Genomic DNA, 18,127 nt, shown 5'->3' with positions numbered 1-18,127 from the left:
GAGGAGATAGTCCCTTCCATTTCCTTCCTCTGGTGTATTAACATTGCTGGTTACTGAAGTTTGAAGAGAAACAAGAGCAGGCTTCCCCAACCTGAACGTCCAAAATTCCCAGTCTGCATGACCAGTGGCGGGAGGTTTTGGAAGTTGCAGTCCCAATGTAGCTCAAGAACACAAGGTTGAGGAAAGCTGGGATGAAGAACTCCTCGGAAAGCTGGAAGAAAACTTGGTGGTTTATGGAGCAAGTTTAAGTAAGAGCTAAGCAAACGTCTTGCTTTGGGAAAAAGAAACACTGCACATTCCTAATACAATTCAGTGCTAACTAGATAGGAGAAAAGTTATTTTTTCAAGTCTCCATTCCCCCTCTCTCTGATACTGAACAGCCATGCATGTTTTATTTCAACTTCCCTATGCAGTTAATGTTGGTGATTACATTCAAGCGGTGTTGGACAGAAACTTGGCGGAGAACATCTCCCGCGTCCTCTATCCAAATGATAATGTAAGTTCCAAGCACTGTGAAGTGTTGCCTGTTGGTGGGAGGGAGTGAATGGAATGAGGGCTGTGATCACTTTACTTTTTTAAGTCGCCACCATGCTAACCATTCAGAACCAAACAAGGCAGCAGGTTGGCTCTTTTTGCAAAAACCTGGTTGCCTGAGTCATAACAGGTTTGTTTCAGAGCTGTCTGAAGACCTTCCCAATCCAGAAACGGGCACAACTGGTGCACTTGGTGAACCTGTGCAGAGGCCCTCCTGGCCACAGCTGGCATCTGCTCTTTAAGCAGGTGCTGTGATTCCAAGAGGACCCCCCAGATTGTGCACCAGTCTCACAAGGGGTACTGCAACCCCATTGAAAACCTTAAATATGGAATATCCAGAGGAGTAAAACAAACAAAGCCACCTGATGGTCTTAGGATTCTGTTCCTCCCCATCCCAGCCTGTATCACCTCCAGGCGCTGGGTTAGGACTTTGACAGTATCACGTGGTTGGCCTGGCTCAAGATGTAGAATTGGGTATCATCAGCATATAGATGATACCTGACCCCAAACTGATGAATCCAGCAGTTTTCATGTAGAAGTTGAACAATACTTGTTAGAGGACGTGTTGCAGCACTTCCTCTAACAAACCCACAACGGAACCACAGTTTATCTCACTGTATAGAGAGGGAGCTGAAACAGAGAGGGACTTATACAGAATTACTAAGTAAGATCACATTCATAAGGCATCCACAACTAAGAAGTATAAAATTCCTTGCCAAATAAAGCTGAAATCCCTGGCATATATTAACCGTGTGAATTTTTTCACAAGTTGGTCTATTTTGCGTACAGCCTCTGCTGCTAACCACTAGAAATCATCCTCATTTCTGAAATTATTAACCTGGCTTTCCTTTTTCCACTACTGAGAATTTAAACTAAAATAATCTGATCAGATAAACCCAAAACTAATGTTTTCTAGATGCTATATCAGAGGTTGCTGCATACTCCCAGCCCATGCAGTGTTTCAAGATGGTTGAGAGGGTTAATGAAATGAAGTCACTAAAACTGTAACAGCAGGGTTAGATCCAGCCAAAGGGCTCTCCAAGCCAGCCTTCTGGTCCCCACAAGGCCTAATCAGATGCCTCCAGGAAGACGCCAAGAAGGCAATAGCATACTTACGTTGTTGCCTTCTAGCTCTGCCATTCAGAGGCTTAGAATATTTCTGTAGTTCTCACAATAACAAAGAGCCATTGATTGACCCCTGTTTTTCCATAATTTATCTAACTTTCTTCTTAAAACTAGAAAGTCATTACCTCATTTTCAAAATGGAAAGTCTTATAGAAATTAGATGATACTGATGGGACATCAGGAGCTGGCATCTGCTGTAGAGGGGTCCATGGTTCAGGACACAACAGAGGGGCAAGTACCCCAAACAATCTCTCCCAGTATCTGTTTACAGCTGAATGCTGGTGTATGACTGTAATAAAGATTTGATTTGTTTACAGTTGCCCACAGGCTCATCATTGGCTGAAGGAAACAGCCTCATGCTGGCTCACTGCAAGGGAGGGGAAAATTACTGAAACCAAACAGATAATGCCACCTTTGTTTTCTAGCCTCTCCTTGTCCTTGTTGCTGAAACTAAGTATGAGGAGTGTGACTGTACCCAAACTGCTTTTCTTATCTGCTTATATAATAATGTCATAGATGCCTGGGGGACCAAGAAGGGCTTGTACATGGCATGTTGGCCAAATGTAGCCTACAGGCAGGTATTTATTTGCCATTAGAAGTATGTGATAAATACCAGTCATGGACTTTGATCCTCCTCAGTCTCACTTTGCATTTTTCTAACCAACCTTACATTCTTCTTCATCTGGAAGTTTTTTGAAGGCAAGGAGCTGCGTCTGAAGCAGGAATACTTTGTGGTGGCTGCCACCTTGCAAGACATCATCCGTCGGTTCAAAGCCTCTAAGTTTGGAAGTACTGAAAGTGTCCGGACTGCTTTTGATTCATTTCCAGACCAGGTCATTGCTTCTGGGGATATATATCTGGGTGGCATGTCATAATCTGGCAGGCAAAACTTGGTTGTGAAGTGGGATACTATCTTGGGTGTAGAAAGCCAGTGGGATGAAGTCAGGAAAATGTTAGACTAGGACCAGGCAGACCCAGGATCACATCCAGGGTCAACCTTAGAAGCTCACTGGGTGATGTTGACCAGACACTCTCACCTCAGTCAATTTCACAGGTTTGTTGTGAGGATAAAATTGGAGATAGGAGTGTTAAGTAGGCTACTTTAAGTCCTAGAGGAAAGGCAGGATGTGAATCTAATAAATAACAAAACAAAAAATAATTGAGAATAACTTGACTACTTATGCAGCTTACCCGCAGCTTTTGCCCAAGAACATATTTGATAAGATGTTCTTCTGGGAGATGTGTGGTAATAACAATGGTGGCATTGCAATCTTTTTTTTTTTTTTTTTTTGCAAACCAAATCCCAGTTCAAAGTGCATTATTTTCTCTAGGTTGACTTAAGTTTTCAGCACCTTGCTTTTTGTAATTATCCAGCAAGTTGATAGATTTGAATCCATTTTCCTGCTTAAACTTTTCCCTCTGGATTTTTAACATATTTTGTTTCTTGTTTTTCAATAGGTTGCAATCCAGCTGAATGATACACATCCTGCAATGGCTATTCCTGAGCTGATGCGTGTATTCTTGGATATAGAGAAGCTGCCGTGGTCCAAGGTTGGAATCGCTTTCCTGTTGTTAGCTCTGTTTCCAGGGTTTGCAAGAGTCCCACCTTTACCCTATCTTCCAGGGCTTTCTGTAGTCTCTGCGCCATGGTTTTGAGTTGTCATTTGTTTTCCTATTCTAGTTTGCTGACACACACAAGTTGGTTTACAAAACATGCTGAACCCTAAACCCAGGTTAAAAAAATTCAGTTGTTGTGCAGCGCCCAAACGAATAAATGGTGTAATGTGATGGCTTGGTTCACACAACATGTTGAACCTCATTTTAGCCTAGTCTAGCATGCTGTGTAAACTGAACCATACAGTCATTGTCTTAGATCCCACCATTTGGGGAATGTTGGTATTAGGGGTATTAATACCTTCAGATCTATCTCAGAGTATGATCTTATCACATGATAACAGTTCCCTGGTGATGAGAGCTACTGTAAAGCAATAACCCTTCAGGCTGCATTCAGCTCCAGCATAACTCCAGACATTGCTATCAAAATCTTATTTTTAATACAATGTAAGGGAGATATTTTTAAATATCAAACTGGAGAGTAACCACATTTTTTTTTATTTAGATGTAAACCAAATCACGTTTGATCTTTGACTTGGCCCAGCCTCCAATTTTGTGGGGTGTGGTGCCCAGCAAACCATTCAAGGCCTTCAGCCCAGAAGGTACAGTGGTACCTCGGGATACGAACGCCTCTACTAACGGACGTTTCGGGTTACAACCAGCTTCGGCAGGAAAAATTTACCTCGGGTTATGAACTCGCCTCTAGTTACGAACCGGATCTGCGGCCGTTTTCCCTGCTGCCACGCGGTCGCGGCTTCCTGTGGGCGAGGTCGCGGTAGCAAGGAGACGTTTGGTGAGGCTTGTGGTGTGTTTTGCGGTGTTTTGGGAAGGTTTTTGCTGTGCGTGTTAGCATGGCTCCAAAGAAAATGCAGAGCAGGCTTGGCGGGAGTAAGGCTCTGAAGAGAAAATTGCCTCGGGTTGCGACCAAATTCGGGCGGAGGGCGGAACGGATTAACCGGATTTACATTGAACCCTATGGGGAAATTTGCCTCGGGTTGCGACCAAATTCGGAGGGCGGAACGGATTAACCGGATTTACATTGAACCCTATGGGAAACTTTACCTCGACTTGAGACCAACTCGAGTTGCAACCAGAGTCATGGAACGGATTAAGTTCGTATCCCGAGGTACCACTGTATTTAGTTCTGCTAGAAAGGGCACAGCTGGTGGCAAGGAAGTTCACACTAGCTCCACCTGCTGGACGTTGATGGCAAGGCATCAGTTGCTGCCACATACTACATTGCATTTCCCTAACTTGCACATCTAGATGTGTTAGAACTGCAGTTGCTAGAGTTAAACGTGTGTCATAGAACGCATCCATCACTCCCTGTTATCTGGGTTCTAGGGCAAAACCAAAAACGTTGGACAATCTCTTTGGCCCAGTTAAAATTTTATAGTGGTACAGTAAAGTCTCTGAGTTGAGCTTGACTCCTGATGATTGCATGGACATGGACACTGATTACTTTTTAGAAGTGATTTGTCATTGCTACCTTCTAGGATATTTTTTTAACATGTATAATTATTTTGAATTTGATTCCAAAAAGCGCTTCAGAGGGTGCAAGGGAATGAGCAAAACACATGCTCCCAACTCCTTGAAGTGAATATGTCTCTTCCTAGGACTGTGTAGATGCCCTCTGCCTTTTCCAGGCATGATCCTTTAATATGGCTGAGATTATCCCTTCTCGTATGGATAAATTTATGACCTTGTGGCCCTAGCTAAGCAACCCTTACCTACTAGATACGATGAACCATGAGCATCAAGGAGCAAGCCAATTTATGGTTGGCCAAACTCAGTCAACTTGTCCACATCCTCAGACTATAAGAATGGAAAATCATCCAAAGAAGCCTAGCCAGACAAGGGGCTGGATATTTCTAAAATCTTGTCAGGATGAATTTGATTGATTTTGTCCTCCAGAGGGTCTAGCCTATATATCACAGTGTGCTACTGAGGGCTGCATATGATCTTGAGCAAGGCCAGATCTCAAAAGGGCCTAAACCACTTGGGGAAGCTCCATCGTGTGAGGCTGACAAAACACAAGGGTGGAGGAGAAATGCTACTTTTTGCCTCCTTCACCACCTCAAAGTAGGTGATGATAGTATATCACAAGCTCTTACCATCTTCAGATTTGAGATGAGTCCTCAACATGCATTCTAGTTATCTCCCAGCTTTCATCATTACCCTCAGCTGAAATGGGGAATGCTGTGGAGGTATTAGACTTCTTAAGGCAATTGACAAAGTTGACCATAGCTGCCTCCTTGATAAAATGGAACAATGTGGAATGGAGGCCTCACTACCAGATGGATTCACAGTTGGTCGAACCATATGGATCTATGTTTACATTGAGGGAGGTGTGTAGTGAGGTATCCCAGGGTTCTGCCCTGGACCCAGTGTTGTTCAACATTATCATATATTACTTAGACAAGGAGATAGAAGGTCTGCTTATCAAATTTGTATATTACACAAAGCTGGGAGGGATGGCTAATATCTCAGAAGATAGGCTCAGGGTTCAAAAGGAACTTGATGTCAAACAATAAGCAGTTCAATGGTGAGAAATGTAACATAAGGTTCTGTATTTAGGTAAGAAAAACTCAGGTACAAAATAGGTAGTACATGGCTTAGCAGTAGTAGTTGGGAGCGAGGATGCTCAAGAATAATTGCATCAGTTTTTCTCAGTTTGTCCTATTGTCTCTCTCTTCACCAACACAAGGCCTGGGACATCACTACAAGGACCTTTGCTTATACTAACCACACAGTCCTCCCTGAAGCTCTTGAGCGCTGGCCAGTCGAGCTGGTGGAGAAGCTGCTTCCGAGACACTTGGAGATTATCTATGAAATCAATCAGAGGCATTTGGATGTAAGTACGATTGCGTGAAATATTCTCTAATAGCTCTTATTTTCTGGCTGAACTTAAAAAAGACAAGGGAACAGTTTTATGAAAACTCACCTCCCCCAATCCCCCTTTAAAGCTGGAACAGTTTGACTGACCTTTTGATCCAGTCAAGAACTCTCTGCTCAGGTAACCATATTGAAATAGAAAAAGTTATGCCAGTTGCCCAGCATTTGCCTTTAGAACTTGGGTCGTTGTTTTCCAAGGATCCAGAGGCCTCTTTTGCTAAATCCAAACTGAACTGGATAGTTGGGAATGCACTTGAATGAGATTAACTGATGTGGTTTTTCATCTTTGCGCATACTCAGAAAATCAAAGCCCTGTTTCCCAAGGATGTCGACCGTCTCAGGCGGATGTCCTTGATTGAAGAGGGAGGGGTCAAGCGTATTAACATGGCCCACCTTTGCATTGTTGGCTCTCACGCTGTGAACGGAGTTGCAAAGATTCACTCAGATATCGTCAAATCTCAAGTGTGAGTAGTGATGTATATTTTGTTTGTATACAGCAGCCTGGGACAATTTCCTTTTACTTTTGCCAAAATCAAAAATTTGATCTAGGCTTTTGAGTGTTTTACTGTGGGATCAGTTTTGAGGTTTAGGGCTGAGCTCTGGATGCCACTGAGCTGGTGCTAATATGAAACCTTATCTGTTGCCATTATTGCTTATTGCTCTGTTGGGTGTTTTTCTGCCCTCCCAAACTTTGTCTTGTTTTCTATAATTAAAAGCCTTAATTATTGCCATATCCATTCTGTAGGTGAAAGATTGCAGGACAAATTTTCTGGGTTTTTTCCCCAAGTTATCCCATCTCTAGTACTGTGGCTTCTTCATTTTCAGTTTACTTTGTAGTTTGCAGGGGGTGCCACAATCAAATACCCACACGTATAATCTTACACAGTTATGCTAAATATTAAGATTCAGGCATGGGCCCTATTCAGTCTTCTGTGATGAACTGGCTGTGCTCATCAACATGCTTTACATAGTTACTGAATTAACCCATTTTCAGAGTTCCACTGAACCATATGCTAACCAGATGGGCCAAAGTTACCCAATATATAAAACACAAGATGTAACCAATCAAGGTTAAAACTAATCAGACTTTCTGCAAGTACAACCACTAAATCTACTAGTTCTTTAAATGACCTAGTTAAGTACATCATGTGAACAACACCTTTATGTGAGCAAATAAATCATTAGTACAGTAATGGTGGGGGAATAGTTTTGTACTACACATAAATACATAAAAACAGTATACTGGTGCTTCCTACCTTGCTGTGGACCTTTAGTCTATTTACACAAAAATTAAGTTTACAAAAAAGTGCAAGGAAATTATGCAATTGGTATTGATTGAAAATTGAAAATGCTGGATGGCAAATGTTTTTTATCACCTCTGTTTAACTAGTAAATTTTGAGGATGTGCCACGAATATCCATTTGTTTTTTGTTCAGGTTCAAGGATTTTGCAGAGTTGGAGCCAGAGAAGTTTCAGAATAAAACAAATGGGATCACTCCTCGTCGCTGGCTCCTGCTTTGCAACCCAGGACTTGCAGAATTAATTGCAGAGGTAAAAAATGCTCAGTTGTTCTGCTTAGCAAAATAATTTTTCTAATAATTTGTGCTTGTTTGCTTTTTATAAATTGTATTTGTTTTTAAAATAAATAGTTCCAGATGTATAATCAGGAAGTTTCCATCTCCTTTCAGAGCTCTGAAAACACTTCATACACAGGATCTCTGCTTGTGCTATCTACTCATCTACTATCTTTTTGGTTAAATAGACTTTGTAGACCTTTAGAGCATTCCACAACCTGCAGAACCTGTTGGATAATAGGCAACAAGGACAGATGGTTGGTGTGTTGTAGGCCATGAAAGAGGAATGCCTGTGGAGTCCTTGGTGCTCTCTGAGCTTGGTTCTTTGTTTGCAGACATTTCATTACCCAACTAGGTAACATCATCCTCCATCTAGGTAACATCATCATCCTCTAGGCACTGATAATGTTACTTAGTCGGGTAATGAAACGTCTGCAAGCAAACAACCAAGCTCAGAGAGAATCAAGGACTCCACAGTTCAACTCTGAGCCACATATAATCTCTTCTGTATGAATGCCTGTCTCAAACTGCTGAGCCTAAAATATATTTGAGAGATCTGTATGTGTAGATGCAGCAGGTACTATAATATCAGTGGGGAATGACAATGGAGTGACTATGGATACCCAAAGGGCTCTATATCTGGAGAAGATGCTGAATATGTTAAATCTCTTTTTTCTTTTTACAGAAAATAGGGGAGGAATACGTGAAGGATTTGAGCCAGCTGACAAAGCTGCATCGGTTTGTGAATGATGAGATTTTCATCAGAGAGGTGGCTAAGGTCAAGCAGGTAAGGGAGAGGAAAGGGGGCTGGGAATTTCCCCCCTTTTTAGCATTTTTTGTGTCCAAAGTGCATTATAGATAATCCTTCATTGCATTTTGTTTGTATCTGGCAAATACAAGAATATTCAAGTGACAAATGTAGCTCATCATCTATTTGTTTTACCATCAGGTTAGGCTGAAACAGATAATTGGTTCAAGATGATGTAGGTAACTCTGTGCTTAAGTCGGTACTTGAACCCAGGTCTCTGGGAAATTACTGTTTGCCCTGTCTGTATAGAGGGGGAATTAGAAGATAGATGCAAGTTGATTGTTGCTTGCTAGGAAATCTGGAGAGCATCAGGTTTGGGAAGACTGCAATATAATAAGACTTTCAGGAAAGCTTTGGTGTGAACTGATAAGGGCCATTTAAGAGGTGGTGTTGAGTAACCTGCCATATTTCTTGCTTTCTGCTTACCACAGGGAATATAAACCTCAAGGAAGACTCATGGTCTTCTGCAAAGTCAATATTCCCTTGGACAAGCTGTATCCACACACGTACACACAAACAAGAAAATAATTGCTGGGCAAGATTCTGCTTTCTCCACAGCTAAAGTACAAGTGGCCGTGAGGGCTCAGAGTTCAATGGCTAGATGGGAGGCAGCAGCCTGTAGTGGACCAGATGAAGGCCAGCAGGTCACCAAACTCCAAATATGATTCCTGCACACAACCTAGAATGTTCATATAGGAGGTTTTCCTCCATTTTCCTGTGGAAAACATTATGCTCAAGCTGCAACGCCTTGGACTGGCTTCATCTTGCCTCAGTGGTGGACTGGTTACAAGATGGAAGTAGTGTTTCCAAGGACATGTCCTCAGCTAAAAGTAAATGTCATATTTTTGCTGATGCAAGGAGGCTGTGTAGATGAGCCCTAAGTATCAGGCTTCTTTCAGGGACAGTAGAAAAACTTGTTCCACTGTCAGTCTAGTCAGTCTTTGCAAATAGAATTGGAAGGAACACTCAGAGCAAATGGTCTGGTTCTGTCTTCTTTTCATGTGGTCCTAAAGATGTCCTACCAAAAGAGTGGTCATACCTCCATCTCCCCTCACAGGAAAACAAAGTCAAATTTGCCCAGTACCTGGAGCAGGAATATAAAGTGAAGATCAACCCAGCGTCCATGTTTGACGTGCAGGTCAAGAGAATTCATGAATACAAAAGACAGCTCATGAATTGCCTACATGTGATCACCATGTACAACCGTGAGTAAAACTGAGCCTGGCACAGCAGACCAAGCCCTGAACATTCTTATGGCTTTCCTGCTTGCATAAATACAACAGCACTGCTTTAAAATGGAATCAAAGAGGAAACAAAAATACTTAATTTTTTTTAAAGAATTAGGGTATAATATGAAACAAAAACTCTACCAATGAATGGGAGTTATAGTATATTTTTGGATGCTTGTTTTAAGCTCTATCATGCTGTACAGTCTATAAAAGTAAAATGGGGACTATCCTGTTTGTGGGGGTAGTAAGAAAAGATACTTCTTCCCTGGCTTACTTCCAAGTCCTACCTGCGTGGTGGCTTACCTTTACTTCTTTGCCTTTACTTCTTTGAACCCTTTTTTTAAAACCAGTAATTCTCGTCAGCTGCCTGATGTAGGTGAAAAACTCCAGAACTACATTCCATTCCATCCCAGATCCTCCTCACTTCCAATCTGTAGAGATTGTTAATTGCCAGTAATTCTAGGCAGCACATGGTATCCCATTTCTAGTACAGTCATGTAACAGTTCACAATTGTTGTTCATTGAGGACATAAGTAATATAGCAGTGTACAAGCTCACAGTGCAAGCATGGATCGCACAGTAATGCACCATGTTCATGATTCCTTCTGCTACACATTGTTTTGTCTTTTTTCCTGATTCCTTTAACACAGTGTCCCACTATGTTCAGGATCTGACCCCTGAAAATGCCTGAGATCATTAAGATAGGATTAAATGCCTACAAGATTCCTCTGTGGACAGGGAGAAGTGCTACTTCCTGAGTCCCCAGTGGGGAACTTTGGGACACAGATTTCCCTGGCAGTACTTCCCTTGGCAAATGCCAACTTTCATGCCCTAATTTTATTTAATGTATTAAAATTCTTTAATTAGCAATAAATGGGAATGTTGCATATCCCATATAGACCAAAGTGTCAGCCTTGGGCTCACTGTTCCCACATAGATCTCAAAGCCTTCACAGAAAATAAAAACTGTGGGTGATTACAACTGTGCACTTTATTTGGCAATATTCTTCTCAATTAGAAAAAGGACAAAGTTAACCTGAGGTGGCAGAGAAGCTAGAAGAATGTGGGGCGCATCCAGGCCAGTTTGCCTTCTGCTAAATGGATGTTTTGTGGTTTGACCATGCCCACTATGATAACCACTTGGAGAAAGTGTCCATAACATTCTCTGAGAATTCCAGAAGTGTCCATCAGGCCCCCAAAGTTGGGGAGCTCTTGGCAAAAAGGGCAAAGGAAGCAAAATCCAGCTGCAGTCATTCAAGAAAGGGCTGGGCTGACACGATGGGCCTCAAAGAAAGAAGGAGAAGCAGCTCCAGGGAAGCAAAGAGAGCTGGAAGAGGCAAGTTCAACTACTTTATTTCTGGTTAGAAGTCGAGCTTATGGTCTCCTTTCTTTCTCCTTGCAGGCATTAAACGAGACCCAATGAAGCCATTTGTGCCCAGGACTGTCATAATTGGAGGCAAAGTGAGTGACGAGTTTGAGCCCCAAGATTCATCTTTCTGGGTGTTCTGCAAAGCAAATCCCAATAATGCGAGGAATGCCATTTTCTGTCTCTCTGTCCAGAACCCATTACCAATCCATTTCTTTTAATGACTCAAGTATGTAGCATTAAGTAATTAACTGATTGATTCTGGGAGTTCTAGTCCCAATTCATCTGAAGCATAGCAGGTTGGGGAAGACATGGCAGTTTCTTGAATGCTAGGCAGGAGATCCATGCTTGCTTGCTTATTTTGATTTTCTTCAGCTTTCTTCAGTTTGGGAGTAGAATTGGTAGTCATGATTGTTATAATCTCACCTCCTTCCTGCTGAATTGCTTTCCTCCTTTCAGGCTGCTCCTGGGTATCATATGGCTAAAATGATAATAAAGCTGATCACTTCTGTGGGCCATGTAGTAAACAATGATCCTGGGGTTGGAAGCAAGCTGAAGGTCATCTTTTTGGAGAATTACAGAGTCTCACTGGCTGAAAAAGGTAATACAATCCATCTTGAGGTACCAGGTTGGGAAATGTAGGAAAGAGAGTTCATGATCACTAATAGTCATGCTGTGTCTCAGAAATTAATGAGTAAGGCTGAGCAGCATTTCAGATTTGATTCCAAAAGGGGCCTCAGAGCATGAACACAGCACCCATCTGCAGCTTTTTCAGGCGACTTCATCTTTTCCTAGGAATGCGTGGCTGCCCTTCCCAGTTGCCATGCAATCCTAGGAATAAATGCAGCTGCTTTAAAGAGTGGTGGAGAGGCGCTACTTTCATGCCCCTGTAAACTCCAAAATACCTTTTTGGAACTGAATCTGAAGTGCTTCTCAGCACAGTGCCATCTACACAGAAAAGTCATCAGCACTCTGAAAAGTTCCAAGGTTTTTCAGAATTGCAGTGTGGGGGAGAGTACATTTAATGAACCCAGAGTACTGAGTGATGAGTGGAGAGAACAGAATGGAATGTTCAGTGGAACCCTTTGAAGTCCTTGAACAAAGGATTAAGTTGGGTGCTGCTGTGGTATCTAGCCGATGAAGGGTGCTAGATACATGGGTTTGGAATTTGAATGACTCCTGGGATGTTATACATCCAGAACATGTACTTAACAACCACAACAAATATTTCCTAACTCCCTACGCTGAACCTCCTCCAGACCACACCATTCATGGGAGCAGGTTTTTGGAAATAAAGCCCCACCTAGAAGGGGTTCAAGATGTTCCCAGATATGGCTTTCCAGACATAGTAGTCTTGTTTCAGGACCAGATCATTCCCAGAACACCTTAAATCATTTGTAGTTCAGGAGATTTGCTTCTAGGAACTGCTAGATTGCATCAGTCAGCAGAAGGAGAATAAAATACTCTGGTATTCTCTGCAGTGTTCTATCCCAGATAGATGAGCGTTGTACATCATTTTTACTTGTATTTCACAATCATAAATAATAGCAATTTGTCTTATTTTTTTACTATTTTATAAAAAGGGGATTAAAGTGTCTCATATTTTTGCTGCACCCTAATTAGGCCCCATAAATGAGATTTTAAGGGTGATATAAGTATACATGCCCACCAAGATATTAAAACTGGCATAGAAATGTAAGATTTTTCAAGATGCTGGATCATATTCTGATGAAAGATTCTTTCCAACCCCCCTATGAACAGAAACATCTGCTTTCTTGGCACTTTTCCAAACTAATTGGCAGGTTTTGTTATTATCATCCTTGTCAGCTCTAGCACAAGTAACCTGGCACCCACCACAAGGTATTTTGACTTTTTGGTGGGCCTAGTTCAAAAAATGCACAAATCAGCAACATGAAACCAGCCTTGCTACATGGCCAGTCAAAAGAACCAGCTAGATATACTCCTTCTCTAATCATTAGTTGTTGCTTGATTCCTGGATGCATCTGAACCTTAACTCTTCAAGCTTCTCTTTTAAATTTAAATCTTATCATCCATCCCCATCAAAATTTAAGTCCTCAATCTGCGGCTTGGAAAGTGATTCACCTGTTGTGCCTGGACAAGATCATGCTGGCTGGTTATCTTGAGCGCTTCATATTGTAACCTTTCATTGCAAATTCTGCTTCTGTCAGTGCGTGATTTATTCTTCTGGGGAGCATTTGTGAGTGTGAATTTGCTGCCTATCTCCAAGCCTTAGAATTAGGAAGATTAAAATGCAAATGAAGGAAAAAGGAGTGCCCAGATACTAAGATAATATCTTCTTGGCAGTGATCCCAGCTACAGATTTATCAGAGCAGATTTCCACAGCTGGCACTGAAGCCTCAGGCACTGGCAATATGAAATTCATGCTCAACGGGGCTCTGACCATTGGGACTATGGATGGCGCCAACGTAGAAATGGCAGAAGAAGCTGGAGAAGAGAACCTTTTCATCTTTGGCATGAGAGTGCAAGATGTGGTGGAATTGGACCAGAGAGGGTGAGACTGGTTAGCAGCTGAACTGTTGCACAAGTGGGTGTTGGAATAATCCTCAATTGTCTTGAGTGAACTTTGCTTCCAAAACTTGAATGGAGGAAGAAAACACAGAGTAGAATAATGATGTGTGAGCTCACAGTTTGGCACTATGAGTGCTATGAATTTATATTATTGGGGTGAAAAATGTATGGGGCTCTATTTGCTGCCTTTTTAAGACACCTAGGCCTGCAGGCAGAAGGTTCTCTTGAATTGGGGTTTTTTTTTTGGTTCGTTGTAGGTGATGGCCCATTAAAAAGGGGAACGAATGGAGTCAAGCCAAAATGCTGAAATAGATATTGGGGTTATATTTTAATGGATCAATTGCTTTGAATGAAAAGCATTACTGCATCTGAGCACTTCAAATAATAAACCATTGTTTGGATTCAGTGCCTCCACCCCCCAGAATAGGCCTTGATTCTTTCCGATGTTGCCCTTCTGCATCTCATCTCCCCTCTCTCTTTCCGGGCACCTTTCCTGGTCTGCTCTCAAGAGGGATATGAAGTTCTGTTGCACCTGTTACTCATCTAATAAGGATGCTCCCCCCTCTTCCACCAGGTACCATGCTCAGGAATATTATGACAAGCTGCCTGAACTGAAGCAAGCTATTGATCAGATCAAGAGCGGTTTCTTTTCACCAAAACAACCTGACCTGTTCAAAGATGTGATCAACATGTTGTTTCACCATGACCGGTGAGTGAAGACAGCTTACCGATTTTTTGAAATGGCCATTTGTCCACTTGTCATTTGTCAGATAGGCATGTGAGTCCAAGTAAGATCAGCTTTCTTTGGTCCATGTCATTTAAAAGCACCCAAGAAACTTAAATCCAGCATGAAGTTCTTCCCTTAAATCATTCTGAAATATACTAGTGTGAGTGAACAATAACACTCAGAATGGAGTTGAGTGGTAATATATGCAGGCACAATCAGAGTTTTTAATGTTTGGGATCACCAATTGTTAAGGAATATGTGTTATTCCCCATCCAAGTAGAGATTTCTCAAAGGATTTCTTCAGTATCCTCTATTCTTGGATAAGATTTTGGACTACATTAGAATTAAATGCCTTTATGGGCCAGTGGACTCATTTCAAATTTTGGGAAAATATTTTGGGTGTGCTCACAAATTAGATGATACAGGGATGGTTTGTTATCACAGAGTACCCAGTTATCAGAAAGAAACTGGTGTGGTTGTTCCCCACCATTCTTTTTTGCCCTCGTGGATGCTTCTTACAATATATTAAAAAATTTTGTTCTGGACACTTCGGGAATATTTGTTTTTACTCTGAACCATCCTGACCTAACAGTTCTATGCATAACCTGGCAATTTCCCAGAAGTTAATCCTCTGAACAAAAGTTGGTTTGTGGGGCTCCAGAGATGGTCTGACATCAGATAGGCCTGTTTCATCCAGAACGTGTTCCTGGAATAGTAGATTTTGCACATCCCTACCTCCTACAAAATCAGGTTTCCTTTGTCTTTTTTTCTGGGCAGGTAAGCAGATTTCCAGATGCATTAATGTGTTCCAGTAATTACCTGTTTTCATTTCAAGGCTGTTTTTGGAGCTCAAAGGTGTTCTTGGAAGAAGATGATATGGGGGGCTGGCACTTTGAATAACAGCATACTCATTTACCATCTCTTTATTGTAATTTAGTTAATTAGAATAATATATAATACATGTAAAAATCCATTGGGACAAGGAGTCTCAGAAATGTCAAGAGAGGTGTTTACAGACATCTAGGAGCAGTAGGTTGAGGACTCCAAGACTAAGCAGTAGTCTAGCAATCTTCCACTAAGCAGTGGAAGAGCAATCGCAGTTTGTCTTCAGAGTAGAAAGCATTTCACACTTTTTGGTTTCTTCCTTTTGGACAGGTTTAAAGTATTTGCAGACTATGAAGCTTATGTCAAGTGCCAAGACAGTGTCAGTCAACTCTACATGGTAAGCTGGGTATGGGGAACTTTCTAAGGTAGGACTTGTAAACTGATGATTTGTGACTAACTAGTTTGAGTCCAAATCCAAAATTTTTACAGTGTTTATTGTATAAGCATCTGAAAGAATAATCAAATTGCAAATCTCCAGTGTTCTGTCTTGTGTGTCCTCAACCACACAGATTAACTATCTTACCTACAATGAATTCATACAACACACATACCATAGTTAATTTAACTATGTTTACTTGACCCAATTTTCTGGGTTTGCATGATATACAGGTAGTCCTCAACTTACACTCATTTGTTCAGTGACCACTTGAAGTTACAATGGTGCTGAAAAAATGGACTTATGACTGGTCCCCGAAGTTATGGCCATTGCAGTGCCCCTGCAGTCACATGATCAAAATTTGGGCACTTGGCAGCCCATCTGCACTTCCCCCCACCCACCTATCTTGCCCCCCATCTCTGCCCTTTTGGCCACCCTGCACCCTGTCTTGCAGGGCGGCAAGCAGCCCCAGAACCATGCGGCTCTGGGGCTGCTTGCCATGCCCTGGGAAGCTGCAGCCACCCAGTCCCAGCCACAGTCGCCCTCACCACCCTGCACTCCGAGACTCCTGTCGCCCTGTACTCTGCCACCCCAGCTGGCCTTCACCCCAGCTTCTCTGGCGAACATTGCCTACACATGACTCCCTGAGCCTTCAGAAAGTTGTGCTGTTTTTAGAAAGCTGCACTGCCTTTGGAAAAAGTTGTGCTGTCTCCAGAAAGCCTTCAGAAAGACAGCACAGCCTCCGGAAAGCCTTCAGAAAGACAGTGCAGTTTTCTGAAGGCTCAGGGAGCCACATGTAGGAAACGTTCACTGGAAAAGTGTGCCTGAAAAGGAGGTAGAAAAGGCAGTGAGGTACTTCTGCTTCGGATGCAGCAGCTGGGTGCAAAAGGTGAAAGGTCAGTGTGAGGAACTGGAAGAGAAGGCAGCTGGACAAACGCTTGCTTGCTGGCACTTGCTGGGGCAGGCTGGAGTGGCTGCGGCTTCACACTGCACTGTGGCTCAGGGGCTTTTTGCAGCCACAGAGCTGCCTGAAGCCCCTGAGCTGCGTGGTTCTGGGGCTGCTTGCTGCCCCATGAGGCAGGGTGCAGGGTAGCCAAAAGGGCAGAGATGGGGGGAGATAGGTGGGTGGGTGTAGTTGGAGGCAATCCCTTACCTTAACAAGGCTTGGGGCTGGGAGGGACCAAGCCCAGAATGGCTTGGATTGGGGTTGGGGTGGGTCCTTGGCTAATGACTTCACTTAACAACAATGGGGAGTGTTGGGATTGCTGTTGCTAAGCAATGTGGTCATGTGATGCCTTACTTTACGACCACATTGCTTAGTGACAGAAATTCCAGCCCCAATTGTGTCTGTAAGTCAAGGACTACCTGTACTGGACTAACCAAATTGGATGGATTCACACAAAAGCTGGACTAAAGGTGATTTGTGTATCATGCCAAGCTAGTCAGACTTTGACTTTTTTGTATGCCTCACACATACATCTGCTTAGCATTGGTGGCTTGAAAAGAATACACATTGTTGCCCATTAAGTTGACTGGAGGTGGCTAATTTTATTCACTACAGTGATCAGTGAGTGGTTATTTAAGCCTTTCCATAACTCATATTCTGTTACTCTGTAATTGGTGACCAGGATTCTACAAGTAAACAAATAACTAAAATAATTAAGCAGCTTTTACTTAAAATAAAATAAGATAGCATTAAATCATAGCTAAGTCATTAAGGTGATCAGAGTCTGTCTAGTTTTATAAACAGTAGTACAATATTTAGCCACATTCAAGGAAACCAAAGCATACTGATCTGATAAAAATAACTGTACATAAAAGAAATCAATTGTTTGGGTACTTCATTAGATAGGGAATTATAAAATGAGCCCTTATGTTCTTCTAGAAGGTGCAATATAACAGGACACAAGCTATGGGTTTGATAGTTCCTCCTCCACAAGGGCACAATCTTAGCTCATAAGGGGTGGTTTTGCATGTGCCCTCAAAACAGTTTTTGGAAGGACATTGACACATGCTAATGTTTGCGCTCTCCAAAGTTTAGGGACAGTTATGTGATTTAAGTATCTTGCTAACCTAACAAAAGGGGCATGACTACTCAGGAATATGTTCCTGGCTAGGGCAGATTGATCCAGTTGGAATTCCAAATCTCTAGCATGTTGCTTAAGGGCAGTAAGTATTCAGTCATAGTCCATCATCAGAACGGTCTCTCTTGAAAACCCACAGCGTTGCCATTTTTTCAGAGATGTTCTTTTCCATGTTGACTTATAACTGTCTGCAATGAGCTAAGAGCACAGATCTTCTGAAAACAATAATAATGTTAACCAGTTGGTCATAATACAAATCCATGCACCCATTCCTCCTTTAGTCAACCCTACTTCCCTGCTTAGGACTACTTTAGGTACGTATGGGCCCTCTTAATATATCGTTCTTAAAAAGTTATATTGA

General features: G+C 42.2%; 1 protein-coding gene across 2 annotated transcripts in view; it reads left to right on the top strand.

Annotated features, from left to right (window-relative positions):
- The window catches only part of PYGL (glycogen phosphorylase L), a 38,304-nt gene that overhangs the window by 14,823 nt on the left and 5,354 nt on the right, over positions 1 to 18,127 (top strand). For both annotated transcript variants that reach the window (XM_007437295.4, XM_088149653.1), the window contains 13 exons: positions 414 to 496; positions 2,349 to 2,492; positions 3,118 to 3,210; positions 5,981 to 6,127; positions 6,469 to 6,632; positions 7,605 to 7,719; positions 8,428 to 8,529; positions 9,608 to 9,755; positions 11,181 to 11,239; positions 11,604 to 11,745; positions 13,470 to 13,677; positions 14,269 to 14,403; positions 15,577 to 15,643. In XM_007437295.4, the coding sequence (XP_007437357.1) occupies positions 414 to 496; positions 2,349 to 2,492; positions 3,118 to 3,210; positions 5,981 to 6,127; positions 6,469 to 6,632; positions 7,605 to 7,719; positions 8,428 to 8,529; positions 9,608 to 9,755; positions 11,181 to 11,239; positions 11,604 to 11,745; positions 13,470 to 13,677; positions 14,269 to 14,403; positions 15,577 to 15,643 (1,607 nt within the window). The remainder of the gene's footprint in view (positions 1 to 413; positions 497 to 2,348; positions 2,493 to 3,117; positions 3,211 to 5,980; positions 6,128 to 6,468; positions 6,633 to 7,604; positions 7,720 to 8,427; positions 8,530 to 9,607; positions 9,756 to 11,180; positions 11,240 to 11,603; positions 11,746 to 13,469; positions 13,678 to 14,268; positions 14,404 to 15,576; positions 15,644 to 18,127) is intronic.

This window comes from Python bivittatus, unplaced genomic scaffold (genome assembly GCF_059951505.1).
Source record: "Python bivittatus isolate LINGU-HERP-01145 unplaced genomic scaffold, Pbiv_v1 ctg000580_np1212, whole genome shotgun sequence".
Taxonomy (NCBI): Eukaryota; Metazoa; Chordata; class Lepidosauria; order Squamata; family Pythonidae; genus Python; species Python bivittatus.
The sequence above is the reverse complement of the archived record's forward strand: the minus strand, read 5'-3'. Positions and strand labels throughout refer to the sequence as shown.